Raw genomic sequence first — 24615 nt, forward strand, 5'->3', positions numbered from 1 at the left:
TGGAATCTCGGGGGAGCTCAGGGCTGTCGTAGGGTCTCGGGGGAGCTCACGGCTGTCGTGGGATCTCGGGGGAGCTCAGGGCTGTCGTAGGATCTCGGGGGAGCTCGGGGCGGCCGTGGGATCTCGGGGGAGCTCAGGGCTGTCGTGGGATCTCGGGGGAACTCAGGGCTGTCGTAGGATCTCGGGGGAGCTCGGGGCTGTCGTGGAATCTCGGGGGAGCTCAGGGCTGTCGTGGGATCTCGGGGGAGCTCAGGGCTGTCGTGGGATCTCGTGGGAGCTCAGCGCTGTCATAGGGTCTCTGGGAAGCTCAGGGCTGTCGTAGGATCTCGGGGGAGCTCAGGGCTGTTGTGGGATCTCGGGGGAGCTCAGGGCTGTCGTAGGATCTCGGGGGAGCTCAGGGCTGTCGTAGGATCTCGGGGGAGCTCGGGGCTGTTGTGGAATCTCGGGGGAGCTCAGGGCTGTCGTGGGATCTCGGGGGAGCTCAGGGCTGTCGTGGGATCTCGGGAGAGCTCAGGGCTGTCGTGGGATCACGGGGAAGCTCGGGTCTGTCGTGGGATCTCGGGGGAGCTCAGGGCTGTCGTGGGATCTCGGGGGAGCTCAGGGCTGTCTTGGGATCTCAGGGGTGCTCGGGGCTGTCGTGGGATCTCGGGGGAGCTCATGGCTGCCGTGGGATCTCGGGGGAGCTCAGGGCTGTCGTAGGGTCTCGGGGGAGCTCAGGGCTGTCGTAGGGTCTCGGGGGAGCTCAGAGCTGTCGTCGGATCTCGGGGGAGCTCGGGGCTGCCGTGGGATCTCGGGGGAGCTCAGGGCTGTCGTTGGGTCTCGGGGGAACTCAGGGCTGTCGTGGGATCTCGGGGGAGCTCAGGGCTGTCGTGGGAGCTCGGGGGAGCTCAGGGCTGTCGTGGGATTCGGGTGAGCTCAGGGCTGCCGTGGGATCTCGGGGGAGCTCAGGGCTGCCGTGGGATCTCGGGGGAGCTCAGTGCTGTCGTGGGAGCTCGGGGGAGCTCAGGGCTGCCGTGGGATCTCGAGGGAGCTCAGGGCTGTCGTGGGATTCGGGTGAGCTCAGGGCTGCCGTGGGATCTCGGGGGAGCTCAGGGCTGTCGTGGGATCTCGAGGGAGCTCAGGGCTGCCGTGGGATCTCGGGGGAGCTCAAGGCTGTCGTGGGATTCGGGTGAGCTCAGGGCTGTCGTGGGAGCTCGTGGGAGCTCAGGGCTGCCGTGGGATCTCGAGGGAGCTCAGGGCTGTCGTGGGATCTCGAGGGAGCTCAGGGCTGCCGTGGGATCTCGGGGGAGCTCAGTGCTGTCGTGGGAGCTCGGGGGAGCTCAGGGCTGCCGTGGGATCTCGAGGGAGCTCAGGGCTGTCGTGGGATTCGGGTGAGCTCAGGGCTGCCGTGGGATCTCGGGGGAGCTCAGGGCTGTCGTGGGATCTCGAGGGAGCTCAGGGCTGCCGTGGGATCTCGGGGGAGCTCAAGGCTGTCGTGGGATTCGGGTGAGCTCAGGGCTGTCGTGGGATCTCGGGGGAGCTCAGGGCTGTCGTGGGATCTCGAGGGAGCTCGGGGCTGCTGTGGGGTCAGGATTGACCATCTCCATGCCATCGTCTTTGGGCTGTCACTGTCTCTGCATTGTAACAGGTTTTTACCCTTTCAACTGGTACATAAACTGACACCTTTATACAAGGCATCATGTTTGTAATAACTACAACACAAGCAGTCAAAATGCAAAGAAAAAGCAACAACTGATGATGATAATGATATGCACTGTCCTTGAAGTTGATTGGTCCACACCTGAGACAGATTTTCTTAGAGCATAGTCTCCATTGGTGTTGGACCAGAAGACGCCAAAAGGTGTACAACTCAAAAACAGCGCACTATCAGAGTATTGAGAGCTCGGGGTAAGCATTTACACTATCAGACCTCCTTTACCAGTGGCAAAATATAGTAATAGATTTTTACCCTTTCAACTGGTACAAAAACTGACACCTTTATACAAGGCATCATGTTTGCGATAACCACAACAAGCAGTCAAAATGCAAACAAAAAGAAACTCTGATGATTATATGCACTGTCCTTGAAGTTGATTGGTCCACACCCGAGACAGCTTTTCTTAGAGCCCAGTCTCCATTGGTGTTGTACCAGATGACGCCAAAAGGTGAAAGGCTGTGATCTTTCAATGATTTGTGAGCTCCTCACACAATCCAGCCTGGTTAAACCCAGGATGGATCGTGGGCAGGCCAGCCTAAATGTTTCCAACTGGCGAAGATGCTCCATTAGGGGGGTCCACAGAGAGACACACACAGAGGGACACACAGCCATGAGTGTACCACTCGTATTGGTATAACTTTATTGGTCACCAACATCAAACGGGGAAGACAACCACCACCACCACTACTACAACCACCACCACGACTAGAACCACCACCACCACCACTACTTCCACCAATCACAGGCAGACACGAGGGGAGTGGTGGGAGGGGGGGCAATTAGAGTTCGTAGGGGTGTGGGGGGAAAGTGTGGGGCACACCAAACAGATAGCCGGCACGCTAACCAGATAACTGGCACGCTAACCAGATAACCGGCACGCTAACCAGATAACCGGCACGCTAACCAGATAACCGGCACGCTAACCAGATAACCGGCACGCTAACCAGATAACCGGCACGCTAACCAGATAACCGGCACGACAACCGAAAAGCTGGCACACTAACCAGAACAATAACCAGGTAGCCGGCACGCTCAACAGATAGCCAGCATACTAACCAGATAGCCAGCATACTAACCAAGTAACCGGCACACTAACCAGATAGCCGGCATATTCACCAAGTAACCGGCACGCCAACCAGATAGCCAGCATACTAACCAAGTAACCGGCATGCCCACCAGATAGCCAGCATACTAACTAAATAACTGGCACGCTAACCAGATAGCCGGCACATTAACCGGATAACTGGCATGCTAACCAGATATCCAGCACGCGAACCAGATAGACGGAATGTTAACCAAATAGCCGGTACGCTAACCAGATAAGCGGCATGCTAACCAGACAGCCAGCAGATTAACCAGTAGGCAAACCAGATAACCAGCCCACAAACCAGATAGACGGAATGTTAACCAAATAGCCAGCATGCTAACCAGATAGCCAGCACACTAACATGCAAAGCAGCTAAACAGCACGCTAACCAGATAACCAGTGGGTTAACCGGCCAGCAGGTTAACCGGCTAGCGGATTAACCAGCTCGTGGGCTAACCAGCTCATGAACTAACCAGAAAGTGAACCAGATAGTGGGCTAACCAGCTAGTGGACTAACCAGCGAGTGGACTAACCAGCTAGTGAACTAACCAGCTAGTGGACTAACCAGCTAGTGGACTAACCAGCTAGTGGACTAACCAGCGAGTGGACTAACCAGCTAGTGAACTAACCAGCTAGTGGACTAACCAGCTAGTGGACTAACCAGCTAGTGGACTAACCAGCGAGTGAACTAACCAGCGAGTGAACTAACCAGCTAGTGGACTAACCAGCTAGTGAACTAACCAGCTCGTGGGCTAACCAGCTCATGAACTAACCAGCTAGTAAACTAACCAGATAGTGGGCTAACCAGATAGTGAACCAGCTCGTGGACTAACCAGCTCATGAACTAACCAGCTAGTAAACTAACCAGATAGTGGGCTAACCAGATAGTGGGCTAACCAGATAGTGAACCAGCTCGTGGACTAACCAGCTCATGAACTATCCAGCTAGTAAACTAACCAGATAGTGGGCTAACCAGCTCGTGGACTAACCAGCTAGTGAACTAACCAGCTAGTAAACTAACCAGCTAGTGGGCTAACCAGCTCGTGGACTAACCAGCTAGTGAACTAACCAGCTAGTAAACTAACCAGCTAGTGGGCTAACCAGCTCGTGGACTAACCAGCTAGTGAACTAACCGACTAGTGGAGTAGCGGGCAAGGAGGACCAGCAGGCATGCGCCTAGCTAGCAGACGACGCTTTCCCACGGTAGCCACGTGGCATGCGACCCAGTGTCCTATGGGGCCAGCATTATATGGGGCCGGCTATAGGGCCGGCTATAGGGCCGGCTATAGGACCAGCGTGCTATGGGGCCGGCGAGCGGTGTGCGCTAGCGCACGAGGGGGCTCTGCTTGAGGGAGATGATGATGCTGCGCATGCGGGAGACGTCTTTGGTCTGCTTGGACGTCTTGGGGTTGAAGTCGCAGAGGCGAGCGACGCGCTCCCACTCGGAGCCCGGACCCTCCTCCTCCTCTCGCTCGCGCACGCACGCCTCCTCCGCAGCCCTGCACGGGCAGGCACGCGCGTGCACGCACGCACAGACACGCACGCACGCACGGGCACGGACGGGCGCACGCACAGGCACGCACAGGCACACGCACACACACGTACGCACACGGGTACACGCACACGGGTACATGCACACACACGTACACACACACGAGTACATGCACAAACACACACGCACAAATACACACGGGTACACACAGATACGGTTACGCGCGCATACGGTTACACGCGCACACACGTACACACACACGGGTACACGCACACACACACAGGTACACACATGAGTGCACGCACACACACACACGGGTACACACATGCACACACACACGGGTGCACGCACACGTACACACACACACGGCGGGTACACACGTACACACACGTACACACACGGGTACACGCACACACGTACACACACACGGGTACACACGTACACAGATAGAGGTAGACACGTACACACGCACGCGCACACACGCACGCACGCACACACACGCACGCACGCACACACACACGCACACACACACACGCAGCTCTTACACACAGCACAGGGTGGGAAGGGGGGAGGGGGGTCATAGTGTTCACAGGGATTACAAAGGGGTCACATGGGGTCCCACAGGGGTCACAGGTCACAGGGGGGGGGGGGTGACCGCACGGGGGGGTGGGGAGGCAGTGTGGGGGGAGGTCACGGGGAGGTCACGGGGAGGTCATGCACTGCTGGGCCAGGCCTGCCCAGGGAGGAGGCCAAACACACCGCTACACAGAGGAGAGGTGGAGATTCCTAAACCCCTCTGTAGGGGGATCTCTAGGGGGGTCTATGGGGGGTCTAGAGGGGTCTCTAGGCGGGTTTAGGAATCTCTAGCGGGTCTAGGGGGTGTCTATGGGGGTCCAGGGGGTCTAGGAATCTCTAAACATCTCTAGGAGGTTTCTACGGGGGGTCTATGGAGGTCTAGGGGGTCTAGGGGGTCTAGGAATCTCTAGGGGGGTCTATGGAAGTCTAGGGGGGATCTAGGGGGGTCTAGGAATCTCTAGGGGTCTATGGAGGTCTAGGGGGTCTAGGGGGGTCTAGGAATCTCTAGGGGGGTCTATGGAAGTCTAGGGGGGATCTAGGGGGGTCTAGGAATCTCTAGGGGTCTATAGAGGTCTAGGGGGGTCTAGGAATCTCTAGGGGGGTCTATGGAAGTCTAGGGGGGATCTAGGGGGGTCTAGGAATCTCTAGGGGTCTATGGAGGTCTAGGGGGTCTAGGGGGGTCTAGGAATCTCTAGGGGGGTCTATGGAAGTCTAGGGGGGATCTAGGGGGGTCTAGGAATCTCTAGGGGTCTATGGAGGTCTAGGGGGTCTAGGGGGGTCTAGGAATCTCTAGGGGGGTCTATGGAAGTCTAGGGGGGATCTAGGGGGGTCTAGGAATCTCTAGGGGTCTATGGAGGTCTAGGGGGTCTAGGGGGGTCTAGGAATCTCTAGGGGGGTTTATGGAAGTCTAGGGGGGATCTAGGGGGGTCTAGGAATCTCTAGGGGTCTATGGAGGTCTAGGGGGTCTAGAGGGGTCTAGGAATCTCTAGGGGGTCTATGGAGGTCTAGGGGGGTCTAGGGGGGGTCTGAGGAGGTCTAGGGGGTCTAGGAATCTCTAGGGGGTCTAGGGGGGGTCTATGGAGGTCTAGGGGGGTCTAGGAATCTCTAGGGGGGTCTATGGAAGTCTAGGGGGGATCTAGAGGGGTCTAGGAATCTCTAGGGGTCTATGGAGGTCTAGGGGGTCTAGGGGGGTCTAGGAATCTCTAGGGGGTCTATGGAGGTCTAGGGGGGTCTAGGGGGGGTCTGAGGAGGTCTAGGGGGTCTAGGGGGGTCTAGGAATCTCTAGGGGGTCTATGGAGGTCTAGGGGGGTCTAGGAATCTCTAGGGGGTCTATGGAGGTCTAGGGGGGTCTATGGAAGTCTAGGGGGGTCTAGGGGGGTCTAGGAATCTCTAGGGGGGTCTATGGAGGTCTAGGGGGATCTAGGGGGTCTAGGAATCTCTAGGGGGGTCTATGGAAGTCTAGGGGGGATCTAGGGGGGTCTAGGAATCTCTAGGGGTCTATGGAGGTCTAGGGGGTCTAGGGGGGTCTAGGAATCTCTAGGGGGTCTATGGAGGTCTAGGGGGGTCTAGGGGGGGTCTGAGGAGGTCTAGGGGGTCTAGGGGGGTCTAGGAATCTCTAGGGGGTCTATGGAGGTCTAGGGGGGTCTAGGGGGGGGTCTAGGGGGGGTCTATGGAGGTCTAGGGGGATCTAGGGGGGTCTAGGAATCTCTAGGGGGGTCTATGGAAGTCTAGGGGGGATCTAGGGGGGTCTAGGAATCTCTAGGGGTCTATGGAGGTCTAGGGGGGTCTAGGAATCTCTAGGGGGTCTATGGAGGTCTAGGGGGGTCTAGGGGGGGTCTGAGGAGGTCTAGGGGGTCTAGGGGGGTCTAGGAATCTCTAGGGGGTCTATGGAGGTCTAGGGGGGGTCTATGGAGGTCTAGGGGGGTCTAGGAATCTCTAGGGGGTCTATGGAGGTCTAGGGGGGTCTAGGAATCTCTAGGGGGTCTATGGAGGTCTAGGGGGGTCTAGGGGGGTCTATGGAGGTCTAGGGGGGTCTAGGGGGGGGTCTGAGGAGGTCTAGGGGGGTCTAGGGGGGTCTAGGAATCTATAGGGGGGTCTATGGAGGTCTAGGGGGTCTAGGGATCTCTAGGGGGGTCTATGGAGGTCTAGGGGGTCTAGGGGGTCTAGGAATCTCTAGGGGGGTCTATGGAGGTCTAGGGGGATCTAGGGGGGTCTAGGAATCTCTAGGGGGTTCTATGGAGGTCTAGGGGGATCTAGGGGGGTCTATGGAGGTCTAGGGGGGTCTAGGGGGGTCTAGGGGGGTCTATGGAGGTCTAGGGGGGTCTAGGGGGGGGTCTGAGGAGGTCTAGGGGGATCTAGGGGGGTCTAGGAATCTCTAGGGGGGTCTATGGAGGTCTCTAGGGGATCTAGGGGATCTAGGAATCTCTAGGGGGGTCTATGGAGGTCTAGGGGGGTCTAGGGGGGGGTCTGAGGAGGTCTAGGGGGATCTAGGGGGGTCTAGGAATCTCTAGGGGGGTCTATGGAGGTCTCTAGGGGATCTAGGGGGTCTAGGAATCTCTAGGGGGGTCTATGGAGGTCTAGGGGGGTCTAGGGGGGGGGTCTGAGGAGGTCTAGGGGGGATCTAGGGGGGTCTATGGAGGTCTAGGGGGGTCTAGGGGGATCTAGGGGGGTCTATGGAGGTCTAGGGGGGGGTGTGAGGAGGTCTAGGGGGGTCTATGGAGGTCTAGGGGGGTCTAGGGGGGGTCTAAGGAGGTCTAGGGGGGTCTAGGGGGATCTAGGGGGGTCTATGGAGGTCTAGGGGATAACTAGGGGGTTTGGGGGGGTCTCCCGACATCTCTAGTAGGAGTTTGTGCGTTTGCACCGCAGGGGGGCAATCGGAAGAGCAGTGGGGGGCAGTGGGGGGCAGTGGGGGGGCACGGAGCGTCACAACGACACACAAAGACGATGCAAAGAATAGGGGGGGGGGTGGGGTGGGGGGTGGTAAGCAGATCACTTACAAAACAAGGAATTGAAACAGAGACAACTGGAATCTATTTGTGATGTTGTGCTACACCGCAGGCCAAGCCCGCTGAGCCGTGCGGGAGCTTCTTTGCTGCCCAGAAGCGACCGACCGACCCCCGGCCATCGCACGCAGTGGGTGGCCAGGAAAGTATCGCGTGGATTGCGTGTGGCAGCAACATCGTCTAGAAAGCGTGTTTCTATAGGGGTCTCCCAGACACATATATAGGGGTCTCTATGGGTCTTTACGTGTCTCTGGGAATCTCTATGGGATTCTCTATGGGATCTATGGGATTCTCTATGGGATTATCTATGGGATTATCTATGGGATTATCTATGGGAATCTGTATGGGATTCTCTATGGGATTATCTATGGGAATCTGTATGGGATTCTCTATGGGATTCTCTATGGGATTCTCTATAGGATTCTCTATGGGAATCTCTATGGGATTATCTATGGGGATCTGTATGGGATTCTCTATGGGATTCTCTATGGGATTCTCTATGGGATTCTCTATGGGATTCTCTATGGGATTATCTATGGGAATCTGTATGGGATTCTCTATGGGATTCTCTATGGGATTCTCTATGGGAATCTCTATGGGATTATCTATGGGAATCTGTATGGGATTCTCTATGGGATTCTCTATGGGATTCTCTATGGGAATCTCTATGGGATTCTCTATGGGATTCTCTATGGGATTCTCTATGGGATTCTCTATGGGAATCTCTATGGGATTCTCTATGGGATTCTCTATGGGATTGCGTGTTGCAGCAACATCGTCTAGAAAGCGTGTTTCTATAGGGGTCTCCCAGACACATATATAGGGGTCTCTATGGGTCTTTACGTGTCTCTGGGAATCTCTATGGGATTCTCTATGGGATCTATGGGATTCTCTATGGGATTCTCTATGGGATTCTCTATGGGATTCTCTATGGGATTCTCTATGGGATTGTGTGTGGCAGCAACATCGTCTAGAAAGCGTGTTTCTATAGGGGTCTCCCAGACATATCCAGGGGTCTCTATGGGTCTTTACGTGTCTCTGGGAATCTCTATGGGATTCTCTATGGGATCTATGGGATTCTCTATGGGATTCTCTATGGGATTGTGTGTGGCAGCAACATCGTCTAGAAAGCGTGTTTCTATAGGGGTCTCACAGACATATCCAGGGGTCTCTATGGGTCTCTAGGGAATCTCTATGGGATCTATGGGATTTCTATGGGATCCATGGGATTCTCTATGGGATCTATGGGATTTCTATGGGATCCATGGGATTCTCTATGGGATCTATGGGTGTCTATGGGTCTCTAGGAATCTCTGTGGGTCTATATGGGTCTCTATGGGTCTCTCTGGGATTCTCTATAGGAATCTCTATGGGAATCTCTATGGGATTGCGTGTGGCAGCAACATCGTCTAGAAAGCGTGTTTCTATAGGGGTCTCCCAGACATATCCAGGGGTCTCTATGGGTCTTTACGGGACTATGGGAATCTCTATAGGATTCTCTATGGGATTCTCTATGGGATTCTGTTTGGGATTACGTGTGGCAGCAACATCGTCTAGAAAGCGTGTTTCTATAGGGGTCTCCACGACATATCCAGGGGTCTCTATGGGTCTTTACGGGACTCTGGGAATCTCTATGGGATCTATGGAATTTCTATGGGATCCATGGGATTCTCTTTGGGATCCATGGGATTCTCTATGGGATCCATGGGATTCTCTATGGGATCCATAGGTGTCTGTGGGTGTCTGTGGGTCTCTGTGGGTCTCTGTGGGCCTCTGTGGGCCTCTGTGGGCCTCTGTGGGCCTCTGTGGGCCTATGTGGGCCTCTAAGAATCTCTGTGGGTCTCTATGGGTCTCTATGGGTCGCTATGGGTCTCTAGGAATCTCTATGGGTCTCTACGGGTCTCTACGGGTCTCTATGGGTCTCTAGGACACTCTACAGGTGATGAGGGATCTGTATGGGTCTCTAGGGGGTCGCTAGGGATCTTCAGGGGTCTCTAAGAAGGTCTCTAAGGGGCTCTCTAAGGGGGTCTCTAAGGGGGTTTCTCGGGGAGGGGGCAGGTGGTGTACGAGGGGGGTGGTGGGGGGGTGGTGGTGGTGGACTTTGCAGCACCGACAGTGACACGAGACCACGACCACAGGAGCAGCAGCAGCAGCAGCAGGAGTGAGAGGGGTGAGGGGGGTGGTGCTGGCAGCACTTAACTGTTCTACCTCGTAACAGGGCAGCTTTAGGCTAGTGCTGTGCTGGGGGCGGTGGGCACAGAGCACGGCACACACCACCACGGGTTACACAGCGGCGGCGGCTGAGGCGGCGCCAGCAGCAGCAGCAGCACCACAGTCACCACCACCACAGTCATCACCATCATCACCACCACTACTACCACCAGCGTCATCACCACCACGGTCGTCACCACCAACACCACCATCACCACCGTCACCACCACCGTCGTCACCACCACCAACACCGTCATCACCACCATCACCACCACGGCTACGGTCATCACCACCACCGTCATTACTACCACCACCACCACCACCGTCATCACCACCACCGTCATCACCACCACCGTCATCACCACCACCGTCATCACCACCACCACCACCATCACCACCACGGTCATCATCACCACCACCACGGTCACCACCACCGTCGTCACCACCACCGTCGTCACCACCACCGTCGTCGTCACCACCACCGTCGTCGTCACCACCACCGTCGTCACCACCACCACCACCACGGTCATCACCACCACCACCACCATCATCATCATCATCACCACCACCACCGTCATCACCACCACCGTCATCACCACCACCGTCATCACCACCACCGTCATCACCACCACCGTCATCACCACCACCACCACCATCATCATCATCACCACCACCACCATCATCATCACCACCACCACCACCATCATCACCACCACCACCGTCATCACCACCACCACCGTCATCACCACGGTCATCACCACCACCACCACCACCACGGTTACCACCACCATGGTCACCACCACCACGGTCACCACCACCACGGTCACCACCACCACGGTCACCACCACCACCACCATCACCACCGTCACCATCATCACCACGGTCATCACCACCACTACCACCGTCATCACCACCACCACTATGGTCATCATCATCAGCATCTTCATCATCATCAGCAGTAGCAGCAGCATCATCACCATCAGTGGCACCATCATCATTGTCATCAGTAGTACGATCATCATCAGTAGCACCACCACCATCATCATCAGCGTGCGGTGTGTTTGGTTGGTGGACCCGTTACCCACGAAGTTGTCACCTACTGGAATTATCCCCGACTCAGTGACACATACAGTGACACAACAACAACAACAACCGCCATTCGCCACTAAGTGGCGGTGACGTCACCACGACGCTTGTGCCAGGCCATGTGCACCCTGAGGCCACGTGAAGTGTCGAACGCCCGCTGGCAGGAGGTCACGGGGCAGACCCAGGTGCCACGGGTCGACTGACCGAGATGACCGAGATGACTGGCTGATGCACCACCTGTGCCCCCTACTGTGCCAACTTGCTGTGCTTTAGCCACCCGGCGCTCCGCTCGTTGTTGTGAGCGTCGCTCCTCCGCCCTCCGTTGTTGTTGGAGGGCGACTGCCTCCAACTGCCCAGTAGCGTCCTTCACGAGCCTCCTCCACTGAGGCCGATCTTGACACCGCTGGTACCAGTCATCGGCAAGTCCACTCAGCTCCACGTCCTCCTGTACCACATCACTCCATCTCTTCTCTAGCCCGTGCCGCGCCCGTTTAGCCCCCTCGATCCGGCCAAACAAAAGCTGTTTAGGCATGCGGTGGCTGGGCATGCGGGCTACATGACCCAGCCAACGCAGCCTTGCCTGCCGGGAGGAGCTCACTGATGGGACTTTGCCCAGATCTTTCAAGGACTTGTGAGCTCCTCACACAATCCAGCCTGGTTAAACCCAGGATGGATCGTAGGCAGGCCAGCCTAAATGTTTCCAACCGGCGAAGATGCTCCACTAGGGGGGTCCACGTTTCGCAAGCGTAGAGAAGGGAGGGAATGACCGTGGCCGAGAAGACCTGAAGCTTCGTGCGGAGCGACAGACCAGGTAGCTTCCACACAGCGTTACGCAACCGATGAAAAGATAATGCCGCTCGACTGATTCGGAGTGAGACCTCTGCTGATAAACTGGAGCCGGTCATGAGCACACTGCCCAGGTATGGGAAACTCTCTACTCTCTCCACAACTGCCCCATCACCGATTGGGAGTTGTGGGGGCGGAGTGCCCGATGGTACAAAATACCCAGGCAGGTGCTTAGTTTTGGTGGGGCTGATGGTAAGGCCCCACCTCTTACTGGCACACTCCAGTCTCAGCAGCAGCGTCTCCAACTCCTCTTCTGAATGAGCAGCTATTACCAAATCATCGGCATACATAACGTGGTTGACCAATAGGGAGCCATCCCTTGATCGCACCCGGGCGTCGATCAGCCTCCCATTATATCTGTACCAAATGGTAATTCCCCCGGTACAGCTATTGAAGGCTTCACGAACTACGCAGTCGAAATAGATGTTAAATAATGTGGGAGCCAGAGGACATCCCTGTCGCACCCCAAGGTGTACAGGGAAAGGCTCCGACTCCCGGCCACGTAGTTTTACCCGGGCCCGCTCACCATCATGAAGGTCCTTAATGATCGTGAGCAGAGGGTCAGGGACTCCGAAAGCACGAAGAACAACCCAGAGCCCAGGCCTACTGATGGTATCATAGGCCTTGACCAGGTCAATAAAGCAGAGATGTAGGTCTTGTTGGAATTTCCTTTACCTCTGCTGTAGCAGACGGACCGAAAATATGGCATCTGTGCAGGACCGCCCTTTCCTGAAACCACATTGGGGCTCCGCAAGCCTCTCCTCAGCATGCCTAGCAAGGCGATGTTGAATAATCCTTGCCAGGACCTTACCCGGCAAACTGAGGAGTGAGATGCCCCTGTAGTTGTTACAGTCTGTGCGGTCCCCCTTCTTAAAGAGGGGGACCACCAGGGCATCCTTCCAGTCCTGCGGAACCCGTCCAGTGGTCCAGACTGTTGTTATGATGTCATATAGGGCAGTCTGTGCACAAACGCCACCCTCCCTCAGCATTTCGCTTGGGAGATCATCTCTGCCCGGTGCCTTCCCTGGTCTCAGACTCCGGATCGCCCTCAGTACTTCCTCAACAGCCGGTACCTCAGCCAGCCACTCACAGGGGGTGACCTCTTCCAATATTTGAGGCACCGCAGCCTCAGCAGGGTTATCCCCACTTTGTGCCATGATGTTTTCCCTCCCCCAGGACCTCACAGAAATGCTCAGCAAATCTGCAAACCTGTTCCTCGGGGTCGGAGATTGGATCACCGTTTTTTCCTCTAATGATGGTAATAGGTGTGGCGCTGCAGGTTACTTTTTTGATGGAGTTAAATAGTGATTTGTGATCGCGGGCTACTGAGGCAGACTCCATCTCCTCAGCAACCCGCGACCACCACCCATCCTTACAGCGCCTCACGGCTCTCTGAACCTCCGAGCGAAGGCTGCGGTAAACCTCCTCATTCTCTGACGTGGGATGCTGTAGCCGATGAGAGTGGGCCTGTCGCTTTTTCTCAACTAACCTGAACACCTCCTCTGTCAGCCAGGGTTTCTGGGGCGGTCTGGACCGCGTACCAAAAGCAGCCATTGCAGCTGCATGAGTCACAGTCCTAAACCTCACCCATTCACCCTCGACATCAGGAGGAGTGGGGGACGATGCCAACCCCAGCTGCAAGCGATGATGAAATTATCTTCTTGGTTCTTTCGGTAAAGTCACGTAGAAGGGAAGTAATAAAATAATAAAAATAAAACATAATAAAATAATTCTCACGACGAATCGGCCACAATGCAAGCAGCCGTCCTCAGGTGAAACCAGGTCTGTCCCTTAGATGCTGCTAATCCTGTATAATGCACGGACATAGGTAGTACTAATCACATACCTGCATTTCCCATAAATATGCTAAATTCCTCTTGATATGCAAATTCTTTTGTTAAGGCGCCCCTTCCCCCCCCTTCCAACCCAGCTTATATATATGCTCCAAGCACGTGTGCTGTTTCATTCAGACGCTGTTGTCTCGACAGACCTGGTTTCACCTGAGGACGGCTGCTTGCGTTGTGGCCGAAACGTCGTGAGAATTATTTTATTATGTTTTATTTTTATTATTTTATTATTTCCCTTCTACGTGATGACTTTACCGAAAGAACCAAGAAGATGAATCCCTGCAGTCACGAAAGCTTTAAATCGAAAGATGAAATTCTTGCTTGCAACTTTCATCACCTAACTGAGACCAGGTCACTTTTGGTTGGAATGGGGTCCTGGTTGTATACCCACCACCGCAGTGGAAGAATGGCAGGCGCATCTTACAGATGACTAGTCGATGGTCAGAGGGCAGATCAGCTCCACGGTAGGTCCTGGTGTCAAGGACATGGGCTCGCATCCGCTGGTCCGTCACTATGTAGTCCAGCAGATGTTCTTGCTTGGACCCGGCATGCATCCATGATGTTGTGTGGATGCGCCGATGCCGGAAGAGCGTGTTGGTAATTACAAGCCCATGGGCTGCACAAAAATCTAGCAGCCTCCTACCGTTGTTATTGAGTTGATCTGGCCCATGCCTTCCAATCACTCCAAACCAGGTGCCAGCATCATGACCAACTCGGGCATTGAAGTCACCCAACAAGATGACTCTGTCCCGAGTGGCCACTTAGCCAGCACCGGAGGTCATAGAAGGCATCTGACTCATCGGCTTTGCCTGCATCCCTCCACGGATGTTCATCTTCGGTGGGGGCATAAGTAACCACGACCACCACTGCTCGCCTCCGGTTGATGGGAAGGCGAGCCCAAAGTATCCTGGGGCTTACAGCTTCCCACACCTCACCGCCACGCTCCCACGCCCCCTTCATTCTTTTGGTCAGAAGAAGAGCCACTCCCTGTTGTTTGGCAGTCTCCTGTCCCGAGTGGAGGACTGTCCACCCCTCATGGTGGCAGGAGCCAGAACCAGTCCACCGGACCTCCTGAATGCCACAGATATCCAGGCGGTACCGGTCTAGCTCCCGACAAAGGAGTGGCAGCCTCTCCTCCGCAGTGAGCGTTCGAACATTCCCACAGACACTCACGCACACACAGACATTCACGCACACACAGACACTCACGCACACACAGACACTCACCCACAGACACTCATGCACAGACACACACAGACACTCTCGCGCGCAGACACACTCGCGCGCAGACACACTCGCGCGCAGACACACTCGCGCGCAGACACACTCGCGCGCAGACACACTCGCGCGCAGACACACTCGCGCGCAGACACACTCGCGCGCAGACACACTCGCGCGCAGACACTCGCGCGCAGACACACGCGCGCAGACACACTCGCGCGCAGACACACACTCGCGCGCAGACACACACTCGCGCGCAGACACACTCGCGCGCAGACACTCGCCCGCAGACACTCGCGCGCAGACCCACACTCGCGCGCAGACCCACACTCGCGCGCAGACCCACACTCGCGCGCAGACACACTCGCGCGCAGACACACTCGCGCGCAGACACACTCGCGCGCAGACCCACACTCGCGCGCAGACCCACACTCGCGCGCAGACACTCGCCCGCAGACACTCGCCCGCAGACACTCGCGCGCAGACACTCGCCCGCAGACACTCGCCCGCAGACACTCGCCCGCAGACACTCGCGCGCAGACACTCGCGCGCAGACACTCGCGCGCAGACACTCGCGCGCAGACACTCGCGCGCAGACACTCACGCGCAGACACTCACGCGCAGACACTCACGCGCAGACACTCGCGCGCAGAAACTCACGCGCAGACACTCACGCTCACGCACAGACACTCACGCACAGACACTCACACACGCACAGACACTCACGCACACACAGACACTCACGCACACACACAAGACACTCACGCACACACACACAAACACTCACGCACAGACACTCACACACTCACACACACTCACGCACAGACACTCACGCACAGACACTTGCGCGCGCGCGCGTGCGTGTGTGTTCAGTTCTGGTGGAGCTGGTGGAGTGGGTAAGGCTGGGAGCACCCACATGTAGCCAATGACGTGAGCGTTTGGCTGCTCGAAGAACGCCTCGTCAGCCACGCTACGCACACGCGTGTTGGCACGCGTGTTGGCACACGGATTGGCACACGCGTGGCAAACACAGCACACACGTGTGGTACACACAACACACACGCGTGGTACACACAACACACACGTGTGCCACGCGTGTTGGCACGCGGGTTGGCACATGGATTGGCACACGGATTGGCACACGCGTGGCAAACACAGCCCACACGCGTGTTACACACAGCCCACACGCGTGTTACACGGGTTGGCACACATGTGAAGTCGGCACGTGTGGCGCAAGGGTTGGCACACGACGCCACACGCGTGTTGGCACACACGCGTGTTGGCACACACGCATTGGAACACGCGTGTTGGCACACCATAGATCCGTGTCAGCAGTGGGGGGGGGGGGAAAGGGAGAGAGGCAGAGTTCACAGGCGGAGAGGGAGAGAGAGTCGCAAGTTAGCGGAGGTGAGAGGTGAGTGCAGGGTGAGTGCAGGGTGAGTGCAGGGTGAGTGCAGGGTGAGTGCAGGGTGAGTGCAGGGTGAGCAACAGGGTGAGCACAGGGTGAGCACAGGGTGAGCACAGGGTGAGCACAGGGTGAGTAAGTAAATGAGCGAGTGGGTGGGTGGATGAATGAGTGAGTGAGTGGGTGAGTGGGTGAGCGAGTGAGCGAGTGAGCGGGCGAGTGAATGGGTGAGTGAGTGGGTGAGTGAGTGGGTGAGTGAGTGGGTGAGTGAGTGGGTGAGTGAGTGGGTGAGTGAGCGGGCGAGTGGTGGTGGTTGTTTCGGTTGTTGTGGTGGTTGTGGTGGTGGTGGCTGTACCGGTTGTTGCGTCGCGTCTTCTCCAGCTGCTCCCCCTGGCGCCCCCTCCACTCCTCCAGCTCCTTCTTGGCGCGCTCCCTCCACTCGCACTCCGCCTTGCGGGAGGCCGCGTCTACAGACACACACACAGTCACACAGACACACACACACACAGATAGTCAGTCACACACAGACACACACACAGACACACACACAGACACACACACACAGTAACACACAGACACAGTCATACACACACACAGACACACACACACACACAGTGACACACACACACAGTCACACACACACACAGACACACAGATACACACACACACAGTGTCTCCCCCCCCGTGTCTCCCTCCCCCCGTGTCTCCCCACCCCCCCGTGTCTCCCCCCTGTGTCTCCCCCCCCGTGTCTCCCCCCCCCCGTGTCTCCCCCCTCCGTGTCTCCCCCCCCCCCCGTGTCTCCCCCCCCCGTGTCTCCCCCCCCCCGTGTCTCTCCCCCCGTGTCTCCCACCCCCCCGTGTCTCCCCCCCCCCGTGTCTCCCCCCCCCCCCGTGTCTCTCCCCCCCGTGTCTCCCTCCCCCCGTGTCTCCCCCCCCCCCCGTGTCTTCCCCCCGTGACTCCCCCCCCCCCCGTGTCTCCCCCCCCCGTGTCTCTCCCCCCCGTGTCTCCCCCCCCGTGTCTCCCCCCCCCGTGTCTCCCTCCCCCCCGTCTCCCCCCCCCGTGTCTCCCCCCCCGTGTCTCCCCCCCGTGTCTCCCCCCCGTGTCTCCCCCCCCCCCGTGTCCCCCCCCCCCCCCGTGTCTCCCCCCCCCCCGTGTCTCCCCCCCCGTGTCTCCCCCCCGTGTCTCCCCCCCCCGTGTCTCTCCCCCCGCCCGTGTCTCCCCCCCCCCGTGTCTCCCCCCCCCGTGTCTCCCCCCCCCGTGTCTCCCCCCCCCGTGTCCCCCCCCCCCCCCGTCTCCCCCCCCCCCCGTGTCTCCCCCCCCGTGTCTCCCCCCCCGTGTTTCCCCCCCCCGTGTCCCCCCCCCCCCCCCCGTGTCCCCCCCCCCCCGTGTCTCCCCCCCCCCCCCCCCGTCTGTACCCAGCTGGTCCAGCCTCTCTCTCTGTTCGTGTCTCCAGCGGCGCAGAGACTCTGGCTCAGGGGCTGGAGGGAGGTCAGCACCACGACCACCACCAGCTGCTGTGGGTGGTCCGTTAGCGTCCTGTGGGCGACACTCACCACTCTCACTCACCACACTTACTCACCACACTCACTCACTCACTCACACTCACCACACTCACTCACCACACTCACCACACTCACTCACTCACACTTACTCACCACACTCACTCACCACCACCACCAGCTGCTGTGGGTGGTCCGTTAGCGTCCTGTGGGCGACACTCACCACTCTCACTCACCACACTTACTCACCACACTCACTCACACTCACTCACTCACCACACTCACCACACTCACTCACACTCACTCACCACACTCACACTCACTCACCACACTCACTCACCACCACCAGCTGCTGTGGGTGGTCCGTTAGTGTCCTGTGGGCGACACTCACCACTCTCACTCACCACACTTACTCACCACACTCACTCACTCACACTCACTCACCACACTCACTCACTCACACTCACTCACACTCACTCACCACACTCACACTCACTCACCACACTCACACTCACTCACTCACCACACTCACTCACCACACTCACTCACACTCACTCACCACACTCACACTCACTCACCACACTCACACTCACTCACTCACCACACTCACTCACCACACTCACTCACTCACACTCACTCACTCACACTCACTCACTCACACTCACTCACTCACTCACTCACCACACTTACTCACTCACTCACTCACCACACTTACTCACCACACTCACTCACCACCACCACCAGCTGCTGTGGGTGGTCCCTTAGTGTCCTGTGGGCGACACTCACCACTCTTACTCACCACACTCACTCACCACACTCACTCACACTCACTCACTCACACTCACTCACCACACTTACTCACCACACTCACTCACCACCACCAGCAGCTGCTGTGGGTGGTCCCTTAGTGTCCTGTGGGCAACACTCACCACTCTTACTCACCACACTCACTCACTCACACTCACTCACCACACTCACTCACTCACACACACACACTCACTCACTCACCACTCTTACTCACCACACTCACTCACCACACTCACTCACCACACTCACTCACTCACCACACTCACTCACCACACTCACTCACACTCACTCACTCACACTCACTCACTCACCACACTTACTCACCACACTCACTCACCACCACCACCAGCTGCTGTGGGTGGTCCCTTAGTGTCCTGTGGGCGACACTCACCACTCTTACTCACCACACTCACTCACCACACTCACACTCACACTCACTCACTCACCACACTCACTCACCACACTCACTCACCACACTCACTCACACTCACTCACTCACTCACTCACACTCACTCACCACACTCACTCACCACACTCACTTACTCACCACACTCACTCACCACACTCACTCACTCACCACACTCACTCACCACACTCACTCACTCACACTCACTCACTCACTCACCACACTTACTCACTCACTCACTCACCACACTTACTCACCACACTCACTCACCACCACCACCAGCTGCTGTGGGTGGTCCCTTAGTGTCCTGTGGGCGACACTCACCACTCTTACTCACCACACTCACTCACCACACTCACTCACTCACTCACACTCACTCACCACACTCACCACACTCACTCACTCACTCACTCACACTCACTCACTCACCACTCTTACTCACCACACTCACTCACCACACTCACTCACCACACTCACTCACTCACCACACTCACTCACCACACTCACTCACACTCACTCACTCACCACACTCACTCACCACACTCACTCACCACACTCACTCACACTCACTCACTCACTCACACTCACTCACTCACTCACACTCACTCACCATACTTACTCACCACACTCACTCACCACCACCAGCAGCTGCTGTGGGTGGTCCGTTAGCGTCCTGTGGGCGACACTCACCACACTCACTCACCACACTCACTCACCACACTCACTCACTCACCACACTCACTCACCACTCACACTCACTCACCACTCTCACTCACTCACCACTCACACTCACTCACCACTCACACTCACCACTCACACTCACTCACCACTCACACTCACTCACCACTCACACTCACTCACCACTCACTCACTCACCACTCTCACTCACTCACCACACACACACACTCACCACACACACACACTCACCACACACACACACTCACTCACTCACCACTCACCACACTCACCACTCACTCACCACTCACCACACTCACTCACCACTCACCACACTCACTCACCACTCACCACACTCACTCACCACTCACCACACTCACTCACCACTCACACTTACCACTCACCACACGGCCACCACCACCACCAGCAGCTGCGGTGGGTGGGCCGTTAGCGTCCTGTGGGGGACACTCACAACTCTCACTCACCACACTCACTCACTCACCACTCTCACTAGCCACTCTCACTCACCACTCGCCACTTTCAGTCACCGTGTGGTGGTGATGGTAGTAGTGATGGTAGTGGTGGTGATGGTAGTAGTGAGTGATGGTAGTAGTGATGGTTGCGGTGATTATGATTAGTGGTGATGGTAGTGGTGGTGATGGTAGTGGTGGTGAGTAGTAGTAGTGGTGGTTGTAGTAATGGTGGTAGTGATGTGATAGTGAGTAGTGGTGTTGGTGACGGTGGTGGTGGTGACGGTGGTGACGGTGGTGATGTGATAGTATTGGTGAGTAGTAGTGGTGAGTAGTAGTGGTGAGTAGTGGTGATGATGGTGGTAATGTGATAGTAGTGGTGAGTAGTCGTGGTGGTGAGTAGCAGTGATGGTGAGTAGTCATAGTGATGGTAGTAGTGATGGTGAGTAGTAGTAGTGGTGGTGATGTGATAGTAGTGGTGAGTAGTAGCGGTGGTGTTAGTAGTGGTGAGTAGTAGTGGTGAGTAGCAGTGATGGTGAGTAGTGGTGAGTAGTGATGATGGTGGTGTTGGTTGTGGTGGTGAGTAGTCATAGTGATGGTAGTAGTGATGGTGAGTAGTAGCGGTGGTGTTAGTAGTGGTGAGTAGTCGTGGTGGTGAGTAGCAGTGATGGTGAGTAGTCATAGTGATGGTAGTAGTGATGGTGAGTAGTAGTAGTGGTGGTGATGTGATAGTAGTGGTGAGTAGTAGCGGTGGTGTTAGTAGTGGTGAGTAGTAGTGGTGAGTAGCAGTGATGGTGAGTAGTGGTGAGTAGTGATGATGGTGGTGTTGGTTGTGGTGGTGAGTAGTCATAGTGATGGTAGTAGTGATGGTGAGTAGTAGCGGTGGTGTTAGTAGTGGTGAGTAGTAGTGGTGGTGAGTAGCAGTGATGGTGAGTAGTCATAGTGATGGTAGTAGTGATGGTGAGTAGTAGTAGTGGTGGTGGTGGTGATGTGATAGTAGTGGTGAGTAGTAGCGGTGGTGTTAGTAGTGGTGAGTAGTGGTGAGTAGTGGTGAGTAGTGGTGAGTAGTGGTGAGTAGTGGTGGTGACGGTGGTGATGTGATAGTAGTGGTGAGTAGTAGTGGTGGTGTTAGTAGTGGTGAGTAGTGGTGGTGGTGGTGGTGATGTGATAGTAGTAGCGGTGGTGTTAGTAGTGGTGAGTAGTAGTGGTGAGTAGTAGTGGTGAGTAGTAGTGGTGAGTAGTCGTGGTGAGTAGTCGTGGTGAGTAGTCGTGGTGAGTAGTCGTGGTGAGGTGTATCTCTATACCTTGTAAATGTCTCCGTTGAGGTCACCACTCAGTCCCAAGTCAAAGTCGTCTGTGTGGGGACACGGGGTGAGGAGGGTGATGATGATGGGTTTAGTCAGATAAAATAACTACTCAGTTCCACGCTCTCTCCACACTCACCACCACTACGAACACCATCACTTCTACTACCATCACATGACTATTAGCACCACCACCACTACTACTACCATCACTACCATCACCACTACTCCTACTACCATCATCACATCACTACTAACACCACTACCATCACATCACTACTAACACCATCACTACCACCATCACTACCATCATATCACTAGCTCCACCACCACTACGACTACCATCACTACTGTAATGACAATATAGTCAACCTACAGCGCGAGTGGACTGGTGGCCACAGAATGATCGAAAATAGCGGCGTGGTGATGTAATGGGACAATGGAGTCAACCTGTAGACCGTGGTCTAGGGCCAGCGAGAAGGTTCGGGGAATAGCAGCGTGGCCAGGTGATGTAATGGGGCAGTGGAGCGTGGTCTAGGGCCAGCGACAAGGTAATAGGGGCGTGGTCAGGTGATGTAATGGGGCAGTGGAGCGTGGTCTAGGGCCAGCGACAAGGTAATAGGGGCGTGGTCAGGTGATGTAATGGGGCAGTGGAGCGTGGTCTAGGGCCAGCGAGAAGGTTCGGGGAATAGGGGCGTGCCCACCGGACATGGGCCTGGCCAGGCATCGCACACAAGGTAAACGTGCGGGAGACCCGTGGCTGTTGCGTTGGGGTTCTTCGCTGGTCCGAGGGCGACGCGGCTCCTTCATAAAGAATCCTTCCCAGGACAAGTGCAACTGGTGTCAGAAGTGGGGCATCATCATGCCATGGCATAGCCGCAGGGAGAAGCCACCGACGACGACGACGACTTCTGCAGCAAGCCCGGGGCGGGCGGGTGAATGACTCCGCGGGTGAAGAGGGAGCTGAGGAGAGCGGAAGCCGGCCGGCCGGTAGCAGCAAGGGACAGAAATAAGTATAACCCGTAAAAACTAAGTTTTTCACTATAAATCCTTTATATGCGTGGCGGCTAGAGTCCTCTCGTCCTCTGGCTTGAGATGGCTGCCACCTATGGGTCAGATGATTGCATTGCACCATTAAGCAATTGGTAATTAAATATAATATTTTTGTCCTAAAAAGTGTAAAATTTTGGAAAAAAATTTTCACGACCATTAATTGTCATGCACAACGAGTGTGTGTGGAAAATATCAGCTCGATTGGATCACGGGAAGTGGGTTAAAAAACGACCGAAAGATTTGCACGGTCCTAAGCAAGCAAGCGAACTTAATATAAAGGATTTAATAAGTATAACCCGTAAATACAAAGTTTTTCACTATAAATCCTTATTATGCGTGGTAGCGAACTTAATATAAAGGATTTAAAAATATATTCGCCTGTGGAGGACGCGGGGATCGATCCCGCGACCTTTGGCATGGGAAGCGAGGGCGCTACCAACTGCGCTACTCTGCCACGGCCTGTGGAGGGTATACGCTCTGGGCTCTTACACTGTGACGTTCAGCCAAAGCCATGAATGAGTTCTATTTGAATATATGTAACATACATTTTTTTTTGCCTAAAAAGTGTAAAATTTTGGGAATTTTTTTTCACGAACATTAATTGTCTCGCACAACGAGTCTGTGTGGAAAATGTCAGCTCGATTGGATCACGGGAAGTGGGTTAAAAAACGACCGAAAGATTTGCACGGTCGTAAAGCAAGCAAGCAAGCACGCAAGCAAGTAAGCAAGCACGCAAACTTAATATAAAGGATTTAAAAATGGGACAAAACAGGGGGACGGGCTGGACCGTGCTGCTCCCCCCACTCTCGCCGTGCGGTTTGCCGCGGGCTGCGGCGACAGTGGGAGCAGCGGAGAGCGCGGCGGAGTAGGTCCCAGCGGTGGAAGCCGCTCAGTCGACGGCCGCCATTTTACGGGTGGGGCAAACGGCGGCCGAGTCGACTGCAGCTCCGGCCGGCGCAGGAGAGAGCGCCTGATCGTCGCGACTCCTGTGTAAGAGTCTGTAGCAGTGGGAGGCAGAGGTCGCAAACGGGTTTTGATTCCTTACCCGTACTGGTACCCGGCCGTACCCGTACCCTACCCGTACCCAGCCGGGTACGAGTAGGGTACGGGTATCGGGTACCCGATTGCGACCTCTGGGATGAAGCCATGTTGCAGGCGCGGGTGGGTTGATTCTAGGAACTTGAATTGTGAGAAGAGACAAGACGTTGGGAAATGAGTGACAAACGGTGACTCACCAGTGACTCACGGTCTACCCGTACCCTGCCGCACCAGGGTCGCAAACGGGTACCCGTACCCGGCTGGGTACGGGTAGCCGGGTATCAGGTAGGGTACGGGTATCGGGTACCCGGTTGCTACCTCTGCTTCACCACAAGATTCGAGGCGGTATATCAAGGCATCGGGTGGACGGAAGAGGAAGCGTCGAGAGCCCTGCCTACCGCCCTTGATGACGATGTTCTGAGCTGTGCCGGAGGAGCAAAGGGCCACTCTGCACTCTGCCCGCCATCACCGGCTGCTACAGATGTGGTTGAGCGGGGCATCTCGCACGGGGATGCCGGAGCGACGTCCGACCGACGACGCCGTCAACATCCATCTCTTCGATAATGTGCACTGTCCTTGAAGTTGATTGGTCCACACCCGAGACAGCTTTCCTTAGAGCCTAGTCTCACATGGGTTGGATCAGACGACGCCAGATGACCTAATCTGGTCCAACCCATGTGAGACTAGGCTCTAAGGAAAGCTGTCTCGGGTGTGGACCAATCAACTTCAAGGACAGTGCATATCATTATCAGAGTTGTGTTTTTTGTTTGCATTATGACTGCAGGTATTGTAGTCTATGCAAACATGACTCCTCGTAAAAAAAGGTGTCAGTTTTGTTGCCAGATAGAAGGGTAAAAACCAATTATCATATTTTTTACTGGCAAATGAGTTTCC

General features: G+C 56.0%; 1 protein-coding gene across 2 annotated transcripts in view; it reads right to left on the reverse strand.

Annotated features, from left to right (window-relative positions):
• Positions 1-2313: 2313 nt before the first annotated feature.
• Positions 2314-24615, reverse strand: part of LOC144740300 (clathrin light chain A-like) — a 28919-nt gene continuing 6617 nt past the window's right edge. For both annotated transcript variants that reach the window (XM_078623172.1, XM_078623173.1), the window contains exons 2-5: positions 21631-21680; positions 17885-18005; positions 16825-16936; positions 2314-4282 (exon numbers count right to left, since the gene is read on the reverse strand). In XM_078623172.1, the coding sequence (XP_078479298.1) occupies positions 4108-4282; positions 16825-16936; positions 17885-18005; positions 21631-21680 (458 nt within the window). In that variant the 3' untranslated portion in view covers positions 2314-4107. The remainder of the gene's footprint in view (positions 4283-16824; positions 16937-17884; positions 18006-21630; positions 21681-24615) is intronic.

The sequence above is a fragment of the Lampetra planeri genome, unplaced genomic scaffold, assembly GCF_965212315.1.
Source record: "Lampetra planeri unplaced genomic scaffold, kcLamPlan1.2.h2 scaffold_203, whole genome shotgun sequence".
NCBI classification, from domain to species: domain Eukaryota; kingdom Metazoa; phylum Chordata; class Hyperoartia; order Petromyzontiformes; family Petromyzontidae; genus Lampetra; species Lampetra planeri.